Source organism: Syngnathus acus, chromosome 10 (assembly GCF_901709675.1).
Source record: "Syngnathus acus chromosome 10, fSynAcu1.2, whole genome shotgun sequence".
In the NCBI taxonomy this organism is placed as follows: domain Eukaryota; kingdom Metazoa; phylum Chordata; class Actinopteri; order Syngnathiformes; family Syngnathidae; genus Syngnathus; species Syngnathus acus.
Window position 1 is genome coordinate 10,181,956 of NC_051095.1, and position 20,235 is coordinate 10,202,190.

Here is a 20,235-nt window from a genome sequence, read left to right on the forward strand (position 1 = left end):
ATATATATATATATATATATATATATATACATATATATATATATATATGCGTGCGTGTGTGTGTGTGTGTGTGTGTGTGTGTGTGTGTGTGTGTGTGAAATACAAGCTTGTGGTGCGTCAAGGACATGCGTGGCCAGCTTGACACCCACCCACAATACAATACATTTACTAACTTGGAGTGTGCGTCCTTAAGCCTCAATGCCTTATTATGATTGTGTTATACTCTCCTTTCAAACAAACTCCCGTCCTCGCCTGTGCGTGACCATTTGTCATCCCGCCGTGTGCAAATAAGACTTTGGCATCCTGTAATTGTACTGCTCGATTTTTGTCTGCGCACTGCATAATTGAAAAGTGCTTTTCAATTATAATTTGTTTAACACAAATAATTTGGTACAAGGGAAAAAAGAGGGCTCGTTCAAAGTTTGAATTTGTCCTTATTATTTTTATCCATCCATCCATCCATCCATCCATCCAACCATTATTTGTGCCATCATCCGCACACGCACTCACACCTATGGGCAATTAGGAGTGCTCAATCGGTCAACCAAGCATGTTTTTGGGATGTGAGAGGAAACCGGAGTGCCCGGAAAAAACCCACGCAGGCACGGGTAGAACATGCAAACTCCACACAGGGAGGGCCGGAGATGGAATCAAACCCACAACCTCTGAGCTGTGAGGCGGACGTGCTAACCAGTGCCCCACCGTGCCTTTATTATTAATATTAATATTATTACTGTTATTATTATTATTATTATTACAGCCAGCAGCCAAAAGCTAAGAGGGTGAGAAGAAAAGGAGGAGGAGGAGGAGGAGGAGGGAGTTGGGTGAAAAAAAAAAAAAATCTCTCACGGCAAAATGCAAATGAGCCTGGAAGCTATTACGATGTTAATGAGATTCCACCATAGAAGAAGTTGCTGCTCCGGTATTCGGAGTATATTTCATCCATATTCGGATGTGCTGCAAACAGGCAATGCGCTACTTGCTAGTTTTTTGAACTTTCAACCCACAAGTAAAGATTTACTGTAGCTATTTTTTGGCTTAGCATTTTAGCTTAGCATTAAAATTGTGCTCTACTGTAATTAATTTGGTGCAATGACAGCACGAATAAATGTTAGCTGATGTTCTGCCATGAACGAGTAAGCATTTACAACATAGTACAATTTTTGCTTTGTTTTATTAGTTATGATAAGTTTAAATTATAAAATAAAACATATGCAGCGTTGTATAACTTAGTTTATTGTATAATTTTCTCTATACTTTCATTCTAAGAGTCTTTGTCATCTTTAAATTGTTAATTGTACTTTGAAACACAAGTTTAAATTGGATTACTGGTAAGACTAAAGTATATTTGATGTGTACAAAAGCATGTACATTATACTATCTAAAAGATTTAAAGCAAACCAAAGCATATTTTCAAATTGAGATTTTCCCGACATACGAAGTATCACTTCAATTATATACGTACTTCCTTGACACCAAATACGACTTACCCCATTAACCTGACATTGAGCCCCATCTTATGGTGATGCAAAGCAACAGGAAATGCAAATAGGTGAGTGTGACAGGCAGGCACATGATGGCACATACAAGTGTATAAATGTGTACATATACTATTATTATTTTTAATTATTTATTTTTTTATTTCCTTTCTCTGCATCCCTGTCTTAACTGGCCCACAGATCAATACAGTTGATATGTATTGATATGTATAATTCAAATGATAAGCAATTTGGACACTTTCTTGTCTTTCGTGAACGAAATGTATTTGCAATAACATCCGGGACAATTTTGCTGACAATTGTGGATGATAATGGGCGGCAGAAGGGAACATAATCTCAAAGCCAATGCAGGTTCAAACCCCAAACTTTATTTCTTGTGAGGGCACTTGAATGCTTTCGTGGACGGGAAGCACAATGTACCTTTGGAGTTGCGAGTGAGGAGGAGTTGTAAAACATGGCGGCAAACACTTGTGGCTGAGAAAGGAAATGGGTCAGGACACGAGCACAGACAAACCGCTTCTCTCTCTGTGTTACCATGGCAACATCTCTTCCGACACTACCTGCTTTTCGCACACACAAACACACGCGCACAACTCGGCAGCCACAGGTTTTGCACCTGAACGCATCGCTGCAGCAGCTGCTGTGCCCTCAACGCACCTTATCATCCCGCCTGAAAAAGTTGTCGATGCATGCTTGCTTGTGCGAGAACGCACAAAGGTTTAATTGTGATGTTCAAATTTACACAATTGCTCAGCTAAAATCTATAGACTATTTTCCTTCAAGTGAACCCAATATACAGTCTTGGATGGTTTTGTGAATATTAAAGGAAAATTATTCTTTATTGAACAGTTTATTTTACAACATAAAGTATCAAAGATACTTGAAAAAAAAACTGGTAGAACTAGCAGTACCGAATCATTTCTTTAGTAAATGTAAGTACAAAGTCTGAAATGTTCAAAAGTAAAATTAAAGTTTTTTTGTTAATTATATGCAACCCCTATTTTGATACTTTGGCATGATGGAGGGGGGGGGGGGACTCTGTACATAGAAGTTTATCTTTTTTAATGTAAAAAAAATGAAATTCACATTACATGTCGTATGCTGTTAAGCGTTTGCTAGCATTGGCGCCATTTTCATGCCTACCAACCCTAATTTTGCTCAGTTTGCCAACAAACGAACATAAAATGCTCAATTTGCAAAAGATGATTTTTATTTTATGTTGCGATCTGCCAAGGTTTGAAAAGGTAATGAGCCTTTTGTGTTTTCAAACGTAGAGAGTAAAAGTCAAAAGTTGTCCGAAAATTAATACAACTAATAAAGTCGGATACTTGAAATATCCAGTACTTAGGTATAGTAACGGAGTATTTGTATCTTTGTTACATCTCAGCACTGGTTTTGAATGATAGCTAGTCTAGGTCAATTTGACCCAACTTTTGGGGTTTTTCAATTAACCCCAAAATTGGGTCAAACCAATTAACCCCCCCCCATTTTAAATTCACTCATTTTCAAATATTAATTATTTAATTTTTTGCAAGGAGGGGTTGTATACATTCTAAAACATTTTCCTCCCCGAATCATATGACTATTTGGGTCTAAACAACCCAGTAATGGTTTCCATTGCGGGTGAATTATCTGACCCAACTTAAATGAAAAGGTCGTAAAAAAGGTCACACTTGTAATTTTTTTCTGTGCACTAGGGCTACACACTATGACAGTTGTGTCTAATCTTAGTGATGTTATGGAATAGTTTGCTATCAGGCTGAGGATCCAAACTGACGTCAACATCCAGGTTTAGGAGAGACGAAACAATGGTGTCAATATGATATGTAAATGTGTTAAAGGGCCTGCGCAGTTGAACGCATGTCGTCACCACTGGTGTGAAAAAAGCGCTCGAGGCCAGTGAACAAATCCGGTTAGAAAATGTCAATTGAAAAGGTCTTGAGATATTAAAATATGTAGTTTTTAATTAAAGCTTTATTAATAGATTTTTCAAAAGTTGTTCTTTTTTTTATGAATTACTCTAGCAGATGCCCGAGGCGTTTGGATTACAACAGTTATCTTGCTCGATACCGAATGCACACCACCCTCCCTCTTTCCGCCGTTTCGGATTAGAAGTCAGACTTCATGAATGCTCTTCATTAATTCCCAGTGTGAGCGATTTGAATGTGCGAATCAGTCTGCACGTGTCTTGTTTATTTTTAGACATATGCTTCTCTTCATCATCATGGTCATCATCGGTTGCAATTTGACAAAAACAATTTTGGAACCCTGGAAATTTCTTAAAAGAGCCTACAATGGCAGACTTACTGAGTTTTTTGGGGGGGATTGATTTTTTTAGGCTTTTTTGTGGGGCTTCTCATAACACAAAATTTCATGTTGTTATCAAAAACTGCCTTCAGGCACTGAATTTTTTCATCTTCACCTTGTGGAGGTATTGGCTTCAAGTGTTATCAAACTTCCACCATACCCTGCCCACACGAAACGACGAAGACACAAAACTCACTATTTAGGTTGTCCAATCTGTCTGGTAGAGTCCAAATTTGGTAGCAAATGGACAAAATTTGTCATCTTTAAAGGACACCTGAAAAGCACCCAAATGAATATAAAATGTGCATTTCAAACCAAATTGGCAGACGTCCTGTATATTTTTGGGCATGGCTTGTAGGGGCTTTATTTGTGGGTCTACTCGTGATAGACATGCCTACCAAATTTCATGTTACAACATTAAACCAGTTTTAGGAGCTGAATTTTCAAGTGATTACAAGGGACATGACAGAGCCAGTTTACACCACATGCTCAGGTTGAACTCTGTTGCTAAACAAAACAGCAGTACTTGTGGAATCCTATAAACAGTCTCTCAAACAGTGGGGTGTCCCTCTGATGGGGGGTTTGCGATGCTGAGCTTTCTTTTTCTGTATTATAATAAAGTGTAATTGCACATCCACAGCGTTAGGTGGCAGTGGCGCTCTGATTGTCAGTGTGTGCAGGGAGTATAAGTCATTTTTATTAGTTATTCAGAAGATTTATATTTCTTTTTGGTTTTTCTTTAATGTTAAGGATACAATGTTATGCAGAAGAGTACTGACCACAATTGTATCAACAAATAATACTATTTATAGTCACAGTGGGAAGTTGGGGGTGTTTGTCGCAAAAATCTTTTTCCTCCTCGGGGGATGCGTAACACAGAATAAGTGAGAAGTGATAAAATTGTCAGCAAACGCGTTCCCCACCTACAGTTGAGTAAAGAAACGACTGGTAATGAACCAAGTTTTTGCCCCTCCCCCAACCATAAAGGCGCACGTGAACTTTGTAGGAGTGCAAAAAAGTCAAGAGGAAATCTTCTCCGATTTGGATGGGGAGGGGGGGTCTTTGCAGGAAACGCCCCCTCCCCCCCCACTTCCTCCTCCACACACTCCTCCACATCTGCCTCCTCCCCCCTCGCTCTCTTCCTCCTCCTCCTCCTCGTCCTCTTCCTCGTGCGAGCAGCGCGGCCAAGTTGCAGAGTGCCGCTCAGCCTCGACCGCGCGGCTGCCGCTTGACGCCGGGGGTCCCTGCAGAGGAGCGCCCGCCCGCCCGCCAGCCTCCATGTGCGTGTCCGCTGCGTGCTGAGATCGCGCCTGTCCCCCCTCCCTTACCCCCTTTCCCCCCTCCATCAAAACGAAGCACGGAACTGACCATGTCCAATCCTAACCACGACCCCTTTTACTCGTCCCCCTTCGGACCCTTCTACCGGAGACACTCGCCCTACATAGTGCAGCCCGAGTACCGGATCTATGAGATGAACAAGCGGCTCCAGACGCGCACCGAGGTGAGTGAGCCGCCGTGCCCGGCCAGCGAGCTGCATGTCACGGCTTGGCGTTGGAGCGGGGTAACGGTGCTCTGCAGATGTCCGGAGATGCAGGAGTCAAAGTGCGATGTCAAAAGTGACGCTGGAGTGCTGCGTTCACGTAACCAATTAGTTGACTTAATGAGTTGGCTTCACCTGGATTTGCCAATTGCGTATTAATGCGCAGCAGCACTAGTTTCCGTCATTTATAAAGTTTTCGAACGGAATTCGACTGTGGACTTTTGGTGTATTTTAACAATTTTAGGCAAGGATTCAGAATTCATTGTTTTATTAGGTTGGGGGAGAGACGCGTTCAGGTACCTAATTAGGATGAAGAGGTACCTGAATTAGGTGAATAAAATATGTTTTGTATGGATTCTCTGTAGTGAACCCGCATCTATAAACTTGTCCATAAGAATTAAGCTTTCAAAAACTTTTTTTTTCACGGAAATCATTCTTTGTATTTTAATGCACAGATCCCGAGTAGCCTAGTGGATTTTAATTGTGGTGGGGTGCGGGAGATTTGAAAAAAAAAAAAAAAGGTTTGTTTTGTTTGGACTGTGCACCAAACAAGTTTTCTGTACCAGCTTTTTAAAAACGGTGTAAATGATTTTGTCAGTAGTTGACTTCAGAGTTTATGCTGCGTCTTCATAATAAAGGCAGCAATTTTGCCCAATTGGATTCTAAATACACTAAGACGTTTTGGGGATCATTTGTTTTGTAAATCAATATGCAGTAATATTAGTTTTTCCACATTAGCTTCTCAAATAACTGTAAAAGACTGTTTTCAAAGTGAAAGGCAGTAATCACAAGGTGATCGTTTTATGGGGAAGATAAGATGGGTTCAAGTACCCTGAATCAGGATTTCAAGCTTTGATGTGTTTGGGCTCTCGTTCCAGACTTACTATTTGTGTTACTCATCAAGTAAGTTTTTCTCTTAGGAGTTTTTAAACTGTGTAAAAAAAAAATTCTACCCCATTTTAAGACAGAAATCCCCAGTTTGAAGTTTCACAGTGGGAAAGGATTCTTTCAAGTAGCCAATTAGATTCAAAATGCAGCTAAACGAGGCCAAGCCACTTTTTTCGATTGAGATTTGTTTTGTTTGGACTCTGACACCACTAGATGTAGTCGTTGGCCTATGCAGTTTTCTTTTATGATGATGGTATTTTTCTGTATGGAAAAGGGATGGATGGATGGAAAATTGTCCTCTTTGATAAATTCTATGTTTAAAGTCTTTTTTAAAGACTTTAAACATAGATAGTGTTGCAAATTACATGCAACCTTTCATACTATTTACCCCATTATGTTTATATTTATAAGAATTTACATACTATGTATAAGATTTTTTAACTCTGGAACTTTCTGCTATTATTGTATAGTTTACTCCAGAAACCACACTGTATTTTCATATTTTAAGGCAGTAATTCCATTTTTACTTTTATTGGGATGACGGGACATAGTAAGGTTGGCGTACCCAATTAAAGAATGATGCACCTGAATTTGGTGAAAGTATTTTTTATTTGCACTCTCCTTCCGTGTGGTTAGTATTTTTCAGTTTTCCTTTTAGGTTTTCTATAATAATTCAGATTATTTAAAGTGTTTTTTTTAATTGCAGTGATTTACTCATACTATGTTGTTTACTGAAGGAATCCACATGTATGTTCATATTTGAAGGTATTGTTGTGTGCAGGAATCCTAAACTCTAGTTGAATGTAACAAAGTAATTGTATGACGCAATCAAGTGTTCAATTAGTTTCATTCAAGATGAATCTCACCACATTTGAATATTTTTCAGCAGTGGTTGGCAAATGTTTAAAATACTCTGATGCTACTTTGAACAGAAATTATGACTGTGCTTAAATATAAGAAAATTAAAGCCTTTGCTTAAAGATTCAATTAAAATTAAAGTATATTGCACCTAAAAGTATACATTTGTTCCTAAATAAACAAACATTTCAAAAATAATTATTGTCCTTAAAAGTTAAATACAACCAAATTGCATGTAACCACCAATGTACTGTAATAGATTGAATGAATGAATGAATAAATAAATAAATAAATAAATAAATAAATAAAGCACTTAAACTGTAAGTATACTTTGAACAATTCAGTGTTTCTTTTGTTTACCACTAGAGGGAGTTGTGTGCAGAAGTCTTGAATTTCAATATTGTAATGACCGGAATTTATAAAGTGGTGAGTATGATGCTTTCAAGTACCCAATTAGTCATCTCGCATCTGAATTAAAATGGAATTTATTTGACTCCATTCAAGTATTTTGCACAATTCTTTTCTCACAATGTTCAATTAAAAGTCACATTCCCCACACGCAGTGTCTTCATTTGCATGTATTTATATACAAAACTGCATGTTTCATATATGTTTGCCCTCTTTTAAACCAAACAAACCACAACCTCATGCAGAACAACTTTTTTCATGCACCCTTTGTTAATTCCGAATGATGCCTTTAGTTTATGGAAACACTTTGCCCATTATTTGTCAACCTTTTACTTATCCAATTAAGAGCGACTGTCAATAAATGTTCGTTGGTGCCCAATGAAAGACAATGAGCACATTTAACTTATAAGCCTTCCTTATGTATAATTTTCATTATGGTTGCAGTTGAAAGAAATTTGCTTGTGGTACTTTTTTTTTTTTTTTTTTGTAAACTCAATTTTAAAGCCAGGCAGCAGCAGCTTGCAGATGGTGACTTTTTTCCCCCCCCTTAAGAGGAACTTAAAGCCAAGCGAGGCGGCGCGTTGTAGCCGCGTGATGCATTATTCATATATATCGCAGAGCGCTCAGTCCGAGCAGCCCCCCTAACTCCCACCCCCTTCCCGCTAGACCCCCCGCACCAACCTAGTACACGCATACGCCATAAAACACGCTTGTGTGTGCGGACAGTCTGAGATATATTTAAAAATCCTGCCTTTACAAAGATAATAATGCAGAGGTTTTGATTTTGACTGACACCTGTCAGAAAGACTTGGAAATAAATACCTCTTCCAAATAAACGCCTCGCTTTTACCATCATTGGGAAAAAAAAGTGGCAGATGTTAAATAACCTGGCTCATGGACACTCTAATTGTGTCTATGAGCCCCCTGCTGACTCAAATGAACACTTTTTCTGTACATGTGTTTCATTCCTCTTTCACGTCATCATGAAATACACAAAGCCTGTGGGAAACTGGATTTCAATGGTGCAGCAACACACGTAGACAGATACGTCCATTATATTCATATTCTTCTGTGAAAAAATGACTTCAGTTACTGAGTCACGTCCAGTAGTTATGAAAGTCGTCCTTATGTGTCTGTGTGAGTGTATTGTACTGCCCCCGTTGGCCATCAGAAGGAACTGCAATGAATTAATTACCATGTACAAACTGTTTTTGCATTCTATTTAATTTATTATGTTATGTATGTTTTTTATAAAGGATTAGAGGCTGGGGCCCTGGGCTATATTTTGCCATTTTGTAAGAGACTGAAGTTCTATCACTGCCACTAAATGTTTTTCGTGCAATACTGGTCGAAAACCAAACAAGCCATCAAAACCTGACCGTTTCGTTAAAGATGCAAACAAATAACTGTTGTTTATGTACTGCCAGGTCAGCTTTGCAAATGAGATTCACTTTATTGAATAAATCTATGAAAATGCATAACAGTCATTTACACTGAAGTTTGCATGTTCTCCCCCTGCCTGCGTGGGTTTGAATGAATGAATGAATGAATAAATGAAAAAAAAAGTTGCTGAATAATGGACTATTGCCTAAAGTGTCAAGTTTGGAACTAAACCTAGTTCTCACTTGTTCCATTGATGTGGTTCATTGATGCTATCATTCACACGCTGACAAGCGTTATCTGCTGAGCCCATTTGAACAACACATAAATGGTCGGTCAGTTGAATTGAAGTGTTGCGTCTCCACTATGGTGTCTATGGCACATATTTGTACACTCAGTCTGCTCTTTTGTTGACATTATTTTTCTTTTACAGTTTTTGTTGTTGTTCTTAATACAAATGCATTAAATAAAACATTTGTTTTTAATTAATTTGATAATTTTGTGGCATGATAGTAAAATTAATATTGCTTTACGATAAGATAAATAGTAAAATATTGTGTCCTCTTGCTAGCGTTTTAAAACTAAAATATAATTGTCCATTTAAGTGATAAAATAATACTCTTTGCGTCATGATGATTATTTTCACAGTAATTATATCCATTCTCCATTTAGATAAATTACATTTTTATAAAACTAATTCCATTTCCATTGTATTTTATTACATTTCAATTGTTTTTTAAAAAAAACTAAAATGAATCATTTATTATATTTAACTAAATTGTTAATTCAACATAACATAGTCTTTTTTCCTTTATTGTGTTTTTAAGAAAACTAGTGCAAATGTTTAATTGAATATTTTGTTTAAATTTTTTGTTCAAAAACACGGCTAAAAGTGAATAACTTGTCAAACAACCTTTTTTTTTTTTTTTAATTATTTTTGGTTCAGTTTCTTTTCATGTAGAAAGCAACACAATTTTATAGGTCGTTTTGCAAACCATTTATTTCACCAATTGTTTTGGCTTAAACAAGTAACCGCAAAAGTCCATCCATTTTCTTTTTTTTTTTTGTGACCCACCTGAGCTGATTTCTTCCCTGGCCAACAGACCACTGAAGCAAAACATCTAACTTGTTAGCTATTCTGTCATCTTTGAAGCATCTCTAACCGGAGAAGGTGACCGACCTCAACGCAACGCCACCTTGTATGAAAGTCGACTCAAGTCACACCAACCACAACCCCCCTCAGCCCCTTGCCCCCCTTCCCTGATAGAAACCCTCCCATTTGTCTTATTCATGAGCAAGCGTTTGAACGCACTCGGCTGCCGCGCACACTCAAGGACTTGACATTTGGAGGAGACTCTCATTCGCTCCCGAGAGAACGCCATCGTCTCGGCGAGTATGGTTGGCGTCACCGCCATGTGTCGTTTGTTGCGCGTTTTGCCTAAACGCCTTCATCCACATCTCCCAATGAATGCTTTTTATTGAGTTAACATGTACACCAAGAGGTGTAAGGTCAGCCATCAATTTGCTTGTTGGAAATTGAACATGTTTTAGGAAAATTGGTCTTTGCTTTTGCAATTTTCAAATTGACCCAATAATAACTGCTTCAAACCAAAATGGTAGACTTCCTGTGTCTTTTTGGGGCAAAGCTTCATTTTGTGCATCTATTCATGCCTACCAAATTTTATATTGCTCGGCAAAATTGGCTTCATGGGCTGATTTTTGTTGTTCTTACTTTTAGAATTTCAAAACAATCCTAAAATCGTGGCTTCATACCAAAGTGGTTGATTTCTTTGTCTTTCCGGGCATGACTTCATGGACTTTTTTGTGGGTCTACTCATAATAGACATGACTACCAAACTTTTACTAGGTGAAACCAGCATGGGGGGCTGAATTTTGTTGAATTTTTCAAAGAAATAAGAAATCAAACTTTCTTGTTCCAGAGTGGGACACATTCAGTCATTTCAAGCGGCAATTGGAAAAGCTCACATGGAAATGAAAAGAGCAAAAAGCCAAAGTGTCGGGCTCCTGTCGGGATTGACCTTCCAACCCCAACGACTTAAGAGCTTGTGGCCCTATGATGACAGCGGCCGTGTTTCCATCGTCGTCTTATTACTGCTTCAGTCCGTGCTTATTACTTGCCGTCCGTACTACCGCACACCACCTCCGCCGCCACTATCCCATTACCTTCATTTTAGACCACCGCGACCCTGCCGCGACCCGCGAAAATCTTAAACGGGGCTTTGATGTGGCTTTGATGCGACGCCGCCACGTTGTTGTTTCTCTCTCTGCGCTGATTTACGGGGCAAATTTGACACTTAAGCGTATGCAAATGAGGCAGTGGATTAGCATTCAGAGGAGGAGCTTGCTGCGACCTCCACCGCGCTAAGGCCATTAGCATAGAGGGTATTAATATGCAGCACGAGCACAATAACGCTGTAAGTAATGCAGGAAGACAAAAGCCTCAGGGGTTTTGTTGGGGTTTTTTCAGGAGGGGGCGCTGTTATGACACATCGCTCTGACTCTGAATTAGCCATTATTAGTGGGGCAACTACAAAAATTATAACGACCCTGTGTATGGATGTGAACAACGAGCTCTACATAAATATTGATTGTAGTGTGATGCATGTCTTTGGAATGAGGGAGGAAACTGAAGTACCCGGAGGAAACCCACACAGGCACAGGGAGAACATGCAAACTGTACTTTACTAGTTAATATACAACAAATAAGTATATTATCCAGATATTAGAGATGTGAGTGTGATCAAAAGCAACCAATTGTGCTAAATGCTCAAATGCTCGCCCTCAGTGGGCACAGATTGACCCGACTGTATTGGAACTTCCCCGTCATATTACCATCCTTAATATTCTGCATTCAAACGAGCCACCTGACTCATCGTCTGGCACTTCTGCGAAGTGTTCATTACGACCAAATCCCTTGTTCCTGTCATGGCTAAAAGTGGATGTGCCCCCCCCTGCCCTCCCACAAGCGTCACATTGACACCAATAGGGCTTACAATGTGGGGTCAAGCTGAACTGGAAGGATTAAGGTGGACTGTCGAGAGAGCAAAAAATGTCCCCCCTGAGATCATCTACATCAAGTAGGGAATAAACGCCTCCCACAAAATGACACCTAGTAACTCTAACCTTAGGTCATTGTCATGGACATTAAAATGTTAAGTGCTGAGTCTATTTGGTGTCTGTCACCAACTAAAACAGTACTTTGGTACAGATATTAATATTTAAAACATGAGCAAATTAACGGAATAATAGCTGACACAACAATTCAAAATTGATTAAAATAGAAATTTGAAAAAAATGACATGTTTAATGCTTTTTGAACACTTAGGTCCCCCCTTCACTGTTGACCATAATAGGCATAATAATTGCAGATGACACAAAGTGCATCTATATGTTTTTTTTTAAACGATACTTATAATTCTTTCCTAGCGTGGTATTGTGATAGCTTTTTACTATCTGTGTACCGTGTTTTCCGCACTATAAGGCGCACCGGATTATAAGGCGCACCTTCAATGAATGGCCCATTTTAAAACTTTGTCCATATATAAGGCGCACCGGATTATAAGGCGCACCTTCAATGAATGGCCCATTTTAAAACTTTGTCCAGATATAAGATATACATTTGGCCCGCGGGCCGGACTTTGGACACGCCTGCTGTAGTGGCTCAGTATTGGTCCATATATAAGGCGCACCTGATTATAAGACGCACTGTCGGCTTTTGAGAAAATTGGAGGTTTTTAGGTGCGCCTTATAGTGCGGAAAATACAGTATATAGCTGATCAAAGCATCACTACTCTGTGTCAGTCAAAGGTGGTCACCTTTGAGGATGCTTCCAGGGTAGGATTCCGACAAAAAGTCCTAAAAAGCAGCAGGATGCTCACACAATAGATGCACCTTTTTCCGTTCCCGCTCCGACACAGTCTTCTGGGATCAATCCAATATCACGTCAGACTTCGGGCTAGGTCCTGGTGTAAATGTATGTGTTGTAGTTATTTACTTGTTTTTTTTTTTTTGCATACACGTCCTGATTGCGAAAATAAGCCATGCAGGACCCCAACACCCCCTGTAGGAAAAGTAGCTGGAAGCTGCTGTGTGGTGGGATGCTTTACATTCCCAACATGCTAGCCAGAACTAACTTCTCTAAGCTGATTAGCAGGGAAAAAGTAGATTTTATTCATCCTTTTCTGCCCACGCATAAAACTAGCTGCTGGAGATTTAGTTGGAACCCAGTAGCCGCCCCAACCACACCACCCAACCCCCAAATCCCCACCCCACTTCATATGTTGTCATGTAAAATATTCAACCAGATGATATTTCATCATTAAAAAAAAAGCAGCTTTAGGTTAGTTAGCATTCGGCTTGCACTTTCCGCATGTTTCATCATTTTGCAGATATTCTCTGTGGAGATGAACTCGGTTGAACTCTTCTGCATAAAAACAGGGGGCAGAATATGGCTGCTGACGACTGTTTATTTTCCTCCCGTGCATCTATTTATTTTGGAGCTCACACTCGGAACGCTTAATGAGCGTGAACTCCCCAAAACAGTTTTATTTTTATGTCCAATTTCTCCTTATGACAGAAAGAAGATGTTTCTCCTAATGACAGAAATGACAAAGATTCATTTTGTGGTCATGTCAGACTTCCCCGGTTGCTTATTGCCAGGCAGTGGTAGTTGGCTAAACATCCTTTGTGGTTGTGTCGAACTTGCATGGTTGCTTGGCGGAATTGATTTGTGGTCATGTCAAAATTCTGTGCATTTGCTCATTTCTAGGCAGAAGTTGTTTTGTGAAAACCTTAGTGACCATGTTGAACTTGCTCGTTTGATCAATGCTAGGCAGAATTTACTGGCCAAAATCACTCGTGTTTATGGAAAGTTAAGTGCTGGTGGCTTGTTGCTAGGCGGATGTTATTTGGTGAGATCATTGGGGCCCATGTGAAACGTTTGCGCAGTCACTTGTTGCAGGGTGGAATTTGCTAGGCGAAATCGCTCGTGTTTCAGGCAAACTAGCCTGGTGGATTGCTGCTAGGTGGAAATAGCTGTCTGAAACCATTAGCGTCCATGTCAAACGTCCGCGCGTTCAGTTCTTGCTAGGCTGAAATCATTAGCAAACTTCTGTGCTTTCTTGTGTTGCTCCGTGGAAATCCCAGTGCAAAATCAACCCTGTTCACGGAAAACTAGTGCAGTGGCTATTGATCAGCAGAACATGTTCGCCCAAATCATTTGTGGTCATGACAAACTAGCAAAATTGTTACCATGCAGAATTCATTGGGCAAAATCATTTGTGGTCATGTCAAACTTTTCATTTGGCCAAAGTGGACATTTCAAACTTTTAGACACATTTTGGTAGGTGAGTGGTCATTATGTTCACAGAATTCATTGGGCTAATCTGTGATGAGGTTCTTTTCCGAGGTCACTTGTTGCTAGGCAGAATTTGTTTGGTGACGAAATGGAGGTATTGTCAGTTTTTTGGGGATGTTTATTTGGTGCCAAGCAGAAATCATCAGGAAAGATAATTTGTGGTCATCTAATAAATGTTTGCATAGTTGCCCAATACGAGGCAATTTTTTGTTGGCTCTGCTACACCACATATCACATAAAGAACAGGGAGATTCAGTCGGAACGAATGCACCACTAAGGATGGGATGGGTCTTTCCATATTGTGTGCGGTCATGTTTATGTTGCGACTTTCAGGTGAAAGTCAGCCTTTTCAAGGGCAAAGCGCTATTTTTTTTCCTGCATTAATTTAGCTTCATTTGCATAATGCACGACTGCCTGTGGTGGCGGCTGCGCTTCGGCCAACTGTAGCAACATTTTGGGGCTAAAAGGGTTAAAACTCGCTTAACATCTGGACATGATTAAAGCACTGGGCAGTGAAAACATAGCAGTTTCAGGACCACCGAATGGACGCACAGTGGTTCTTAAAACATGAATTGTAATATTTAAATCTCACTTTTGACGTGTTACTGCTCATTTTTGCCTTCCTTATTTAGGGTGAGATGTGGAACCTATCAGGAGCGAGCAGGATTGTAGTAAATTGCTGTGTTATACGTAATTAGCACATTGTGGGAGATCTTGAAATATGCAAGGTGATTTATCATACTTGAGATATAAATAAGTCTGGCTGTTTTTGCTTCTTGAAATAGTGCAACAAAAAGTCAGGTGCAAACAAGTACGCATTGGGAGGCATTGAAGTTTACCGCTTATGTGAACATTTTTGTAGCAATTCTGTCGCAAATTTGTGTAGCAATTCAATCAATTCATTTTTTAGCTTCTGGATGAGCGTGGCAGTCACAAGACAGTCACATCAACAATAAGGAAATCCCTCTCGACTGCATGTGGGTCATTTCAGTGCACTGTTAAAATTGGCCTTTCCCAGAGCCGTTTTGCTGGTGTGATGTCCTGAGTTATGACATAACTATCTCCAGCCATGGTTTAATTTGAGTGCTTGCTTGATAATTCATTATATCGTCATCTTCCGGGTTTTCATTTACCATTGTCGTTTTTGCACCTTGAGCATTCACATACGATTTTCCTATATGGTTTATATATGGTTTTCTTATCGGCCAAAATTACTGCCGTTTTTTTTTCCCAGACATTTTTGGTGACTCCAGATTTGAATAGATTACCTGTATGTGTTGTCCTTAAAGACCATCAGATAGGCTGACTTGCAAAACAATCATTGTACATGTTTGCCATTCAGTCGCGTAATGATGCCATATGTAGCGTATAACCCGAGGCTCTCTTGAATCTCAGTCAAACTTGCTTTTCACCGGTCGCTTTGCTGCACTCTAACTGGGAGCCAAACAGGCTTTCAGAAAATGTTTCTCAGAGATCACAGCCCTTGAAAACGCCCACACTACTCTCTTGGAAGAGGCTGCAAGCAATCGCAAGGAAAAAATATATTCACGTAGGCTAATGAAAGCTAACAGGTAAAATGGTATATTATATATAAACTCTGAGACCGTATATCAATACAAACAAGGACTAATAAAATCAAGTGAATTAAGCTTAACAAAAGGCTACTTTTTGCTTTGAGTTGATCCTGCTTGCATTGTGAATGGGTTGAGCAAGGTTCTGGATATGCCTTGAACGAATGTGTTGGGTATTTTCATGATTTATTCAGTATATTAAACATAAACAATGACTTCTCAGTTACAGTGCGCATTAGGAGCATGTGAATTCATGCGTGCCACCTCTCAATGAAATGTTGTCACTCTGGCCAGTCCACCCAAAATGTTCTAGCTCCACCTCTGTGTGGGGTGACACTGACTCAAAATAACACTCTATAAAGTTGTGCATGAGGTGTTTGGAGTGGAGCTTGATTCCAGGAAATGAGACGGTTGAGTGAAACGGGCAGGTGGATGAGTTTGGTAGTGACCCTTTCCAAATGTATGAAAACTGAGCAGATGACGCACTCTGTCGGGGCGCATTCTGTTTTGAATTCGTCGCCGTGTCCGCCTGTGACCGAGCGGGTTCACTCTCTCCAGTTGGCGGGTGCGTGTGCCTGATTTGTAGCATATGACAACAAACACGGTCACGGCACGCGACTCGTCAGGGAGGCTGAAGGCGTGAATGAAGGGAGGATGTTGTCTGTCAGCCAGCTGCAGGGAGGCGAGCGGCGCCGCTCACCTCAGCACGTCAAGGCCGCGGGGATCTTGGACTACGCTAAATGTATCATTTACAAATGACCGTGTTGGTTTGATGACAGCAGCTGGCCTTAGGGGGGTGCTGTAGTTGTAGATCAGAATTTGTACGCTCCAAAATGTTACAAAGCTGTTTGTATCATTTATTTATTTAAATTTGTCCATACCTTTTATTTAGTCATTTAATTTTAAAATTCCTCCAACAAACGGATGGTCACTAACACACATTTAAACACATTTGTCAACAATAATTGAGAAAAGTAGGCCTTTTGTGTACATGGGAAAAGTTTGGCTTGTGAAAAAAATGGAAGCAATAACAAAAGTATTGTGTTTATATTTTCTTCAGTGCAGAGATCTCTAAAGAGCTTTTATTTGTCTTGCCTGGCAATATACATAAATGGCATAGACGTTGGAACAAAACCTTTTATTTGCATTGGCAATAAACAAATAATTTCAGACTATCTTGGGGTCATTGTTCTGTATTAAGTATCTTGAAATTTGGTGACTCATTGCCAAGGCTAAGTTTTACTTAGTAGCATGGAATTTGGCAGGAACATCCATTATGAGAAGACCCCCAAAAAAGCCCCAGGAAGCCATGCCCGTAAACACACAGGAAGTCTGCCATTTTCGTTTGAATTTTAGAGTACTTTTGGCTCTTTTCAAACTTGTCAAGAGTCTTTTTAAGTGGAAGGAGTAATGTAGTGAAAATTGCACGACTCGTCATAAAAACAAAATTTGAATACAGCTCAACAGCAGTTTCATTTGATAACATCAAATTTGGTTGGCATGAAGAGACCCTCAAAAAGTCTCAAGAAGCCAACCTTTAAAAAACACAGGGCTGCCATTTTGATTTAAAGCAGAGTTTTGGCTTAATTTTGTCCTACTAAAAGTAGCTTTGTCAAACTGATAGCAAATTTTCCCCAAGTATGATAGACAAATGGACCTTATCAAATTATGAAATGTTCAATTTTCATCTTGTGTGGGCTTAGAATTTTGGTGAAATTTGACTCGCAGAAAAACAGGAAACTCACAAGGTCAACGCTGGACTGAATGTTTGGTTTTGGAAATTCATGGTGGGCCATTCCAATGATTTTGTGGGCCTCGTAGGCGATGCCCAACGCTAATTTAATATGTGGAAGTTACATTCTCTATGCATGATGGCCAAGCTTGTCGGACACATCTGGATGGCGGTCTGGCTAATTGTCAACATGTGGGAAGTGCTCGGCGCGCTTAAAGAAAGGTGGTGATATGTCATAACTTGTCAGAGCACATTAGCATCAATGCTAAGTCCTAAATGGGGGGAACGACGAGAGAGAGTCAGTAAATCCCATCTGGACTGCTGGGAATGAATGTAACAACACTGAAGAGCTGCCAGTCTCCGACGTAATCCCATTATCATTAAAGCTCATGTTAGCGTGTGGAGTGTTATTTATGACAAGCATACAGGATGGAGAACCAATAGTTAAGCGTGTGTGTGTGTTTTAAGACAGGACAGAGCGTCCTCCCCTGGTGTGAAGCTTGTAGCATTCAAATCGGCTGGACTTAAGTACGATTTTTAAAAGCACAAGGCAAAGACCACGATGAAGAATAGTCAAAGCGGCGAAACTGTGGCATCTTACACCAGTGTGTGTGACATGGACATTTTAGTGATTGATGATTCAGTATTCCATGAAGATAATGCATGTGTGCAAATATAAACAGTCAAACCATAACCTCCAATGAACCTTACAGACAAGTTGTTGTACTCTTCCAAGTTTTTAAAAATCTTCATGAGTCTAAGAAACCATCAAAGAGATTTTAGAGACTTTCAAGAACCTTACATACATGATTTGGTATTTATCAGAGTCAATTTAGTCTCCAATGGACCCGACATGCGTGATTTTAGAAACATCAAAGGTGCTTCAGTTTTCCATGAGCCTAACTAACGTACGTGTTTTGAAAAAGCAAAAAGGCAATTTAGTTTTAAGTTTACCTCACGTCCATGTTTTGTAAACTTCAAAGACATCTTCAATAAAACTAACGAAGCATCAAAGTCATTTTGACAAGTCGAACCTAAAATATTTTTCTTTAAATCAAAAACATTTCAGGCTTCCATGAACGCAACATATTAGTTCAGTTAATAGTGGTCTTCAGTGACCCCACTGTATATTTTTGTAATGTACATGTAGAGGGGCAAAATTTAATCACATATCAAATTAATTGTAATTAATTACAATGTCCATACTATGAGCCTCACTGGAATAACATTTCAGCATTTAAATAATTGAACATACGTGTTTTTGTAAAATAAGACAATTTAGTCATAAAATCAATAAATCAATGTCCTTTTCATTAGCCTCACTGAAATAACATTTGAGCATTAAATAATTGAACTTGTGTGTTTTGTAAAATAAGACAATTTAGTCATCAGTTAACCAAGCGTAAATGTTTACATAAACATGAAAGATAATTAAGGGACCATTTTGACGTCTTCAATTAACTTAAGGGATATGTTTTTGTAAAACTCAATAACAATTTGGTCTTAAATGAACCAGATGTGTTTTGCATCCATTTTTCAATTGTCTTACTCAACAACTTACATTCTACACAATGAATAGATTCTTAATGCAGCTTCTCGATTATGTTGTGGACAGGAAAGCGACAGTTTGTGGTGGGACGCCTTTGCAACAGAGTTCTTCGAGGAGGACGCCATGCTCACGCTGTCCTTCTGCCTAGAAGATGGACCAAAGAGATACAGTAAGAGAATTCTCAGTTGCTAAGCGAAACAGCAGCACCGATTCCATATTCACACTAACGCCAGCAGGTGCCTGCTCCACAATGTTGTGTGTGCCCATGTTTATGTTCCTGGAAGATGCAAAACCTATTTGTTCAATCCAGGCTGGTTCACTCCTGGTGTTTTTTTTAATTATAGTCATTTTTATTTCGTTTCAAACTCCACTTTCAATCTACTCGGTTGCCCCACAATGTGGAGAAATACGACTGTTCATCATTTATTAAAAGGTGAGGCTACCTGTAGTGCGTTGTGATTATTATTTGATATCGTGTCCCACTTGGTCTCATCTGCATGCTGCAGACATATTGACACAGATAAGGGTACGGTGTATGTGTGATTCTGCTCCGTCATGGAGGAAACGAGGCTTCTCTCGCTTTTGCTTTTCAAATGTAAAAATAAGCAAAATAACAAACCGCGTTGAAGCAGAAACCTCCTTCTTTGCGAGAAGTGTGAAACTTAGTGGCAGCCACGATGGAAAATGACTCACGGCTGCTCACCAGCTTCCGATTACGTATCCACCTGTGGAGAAACCAGCGTGAGACGCAGCGGTAGCAGCATTTTACTAATCATGGCAAAAGAGAGCTTTTCACTTTACATATTTCTGAACTATTGTGATTAAGCGCTCAATAAATAAATAAAAACAAATATTTGACTTGACCAAAATAGGAAGACAAGCTAGCATCTTAATATGAATAATGCAGAATACAGTCTCGTGGACTCGCCAAAAACGATCTTCCTGACAACGTACGTTTTATTTGTACTTACAAATGAAATAATACCGCAATTGATGGCGTTTTACGAGATAATACGGTTGGAAGAACAGATAAAAATGGCAAATGAGAAACGGCTCAAGCTTATGTACTGGATATTTGGTTAACATCAAATTGAATGCCTTTATTTTCAACTAGCTAACATTAGCC

General features: G+C 39.5%; 1 protein-coding gene across 4 annotated transcripts in view; it reads left to right on the forward strand.

The window, feature by feature from the left end:
- Positions 1-4,957: 4,957 nt before the first annotated feature.
- ldb2a (LIM domain binding 2a) overlaps positions 4,958-20,235 on the forward strand; it is a 45,928-nt gene continuing 30,650 nt past the window's right edge. For 2 of the 4 annotated variants that reach the window (XM_037261695.1, XM_037261696.1), the window contains exons 1-2: positions 4,959-5,307; positions 19,176-19,278. In XM_037261695.1, the coding sequence (XP_037117590.1) occupies positions 5,176-5,307; positions 19,176-19,278 (235 nt within the window). In that variant the 5' untranslated portion in view covers positions 4,959-5,175. Of the gene's footprint in view, positions 5,308-19,175; positions 19,279-20,235 lie in introns of all 4 variants that reach the window. The other 2 variants (XM_037261697.1, XM_037261694.1) reach the window with 2 other exon arrangements.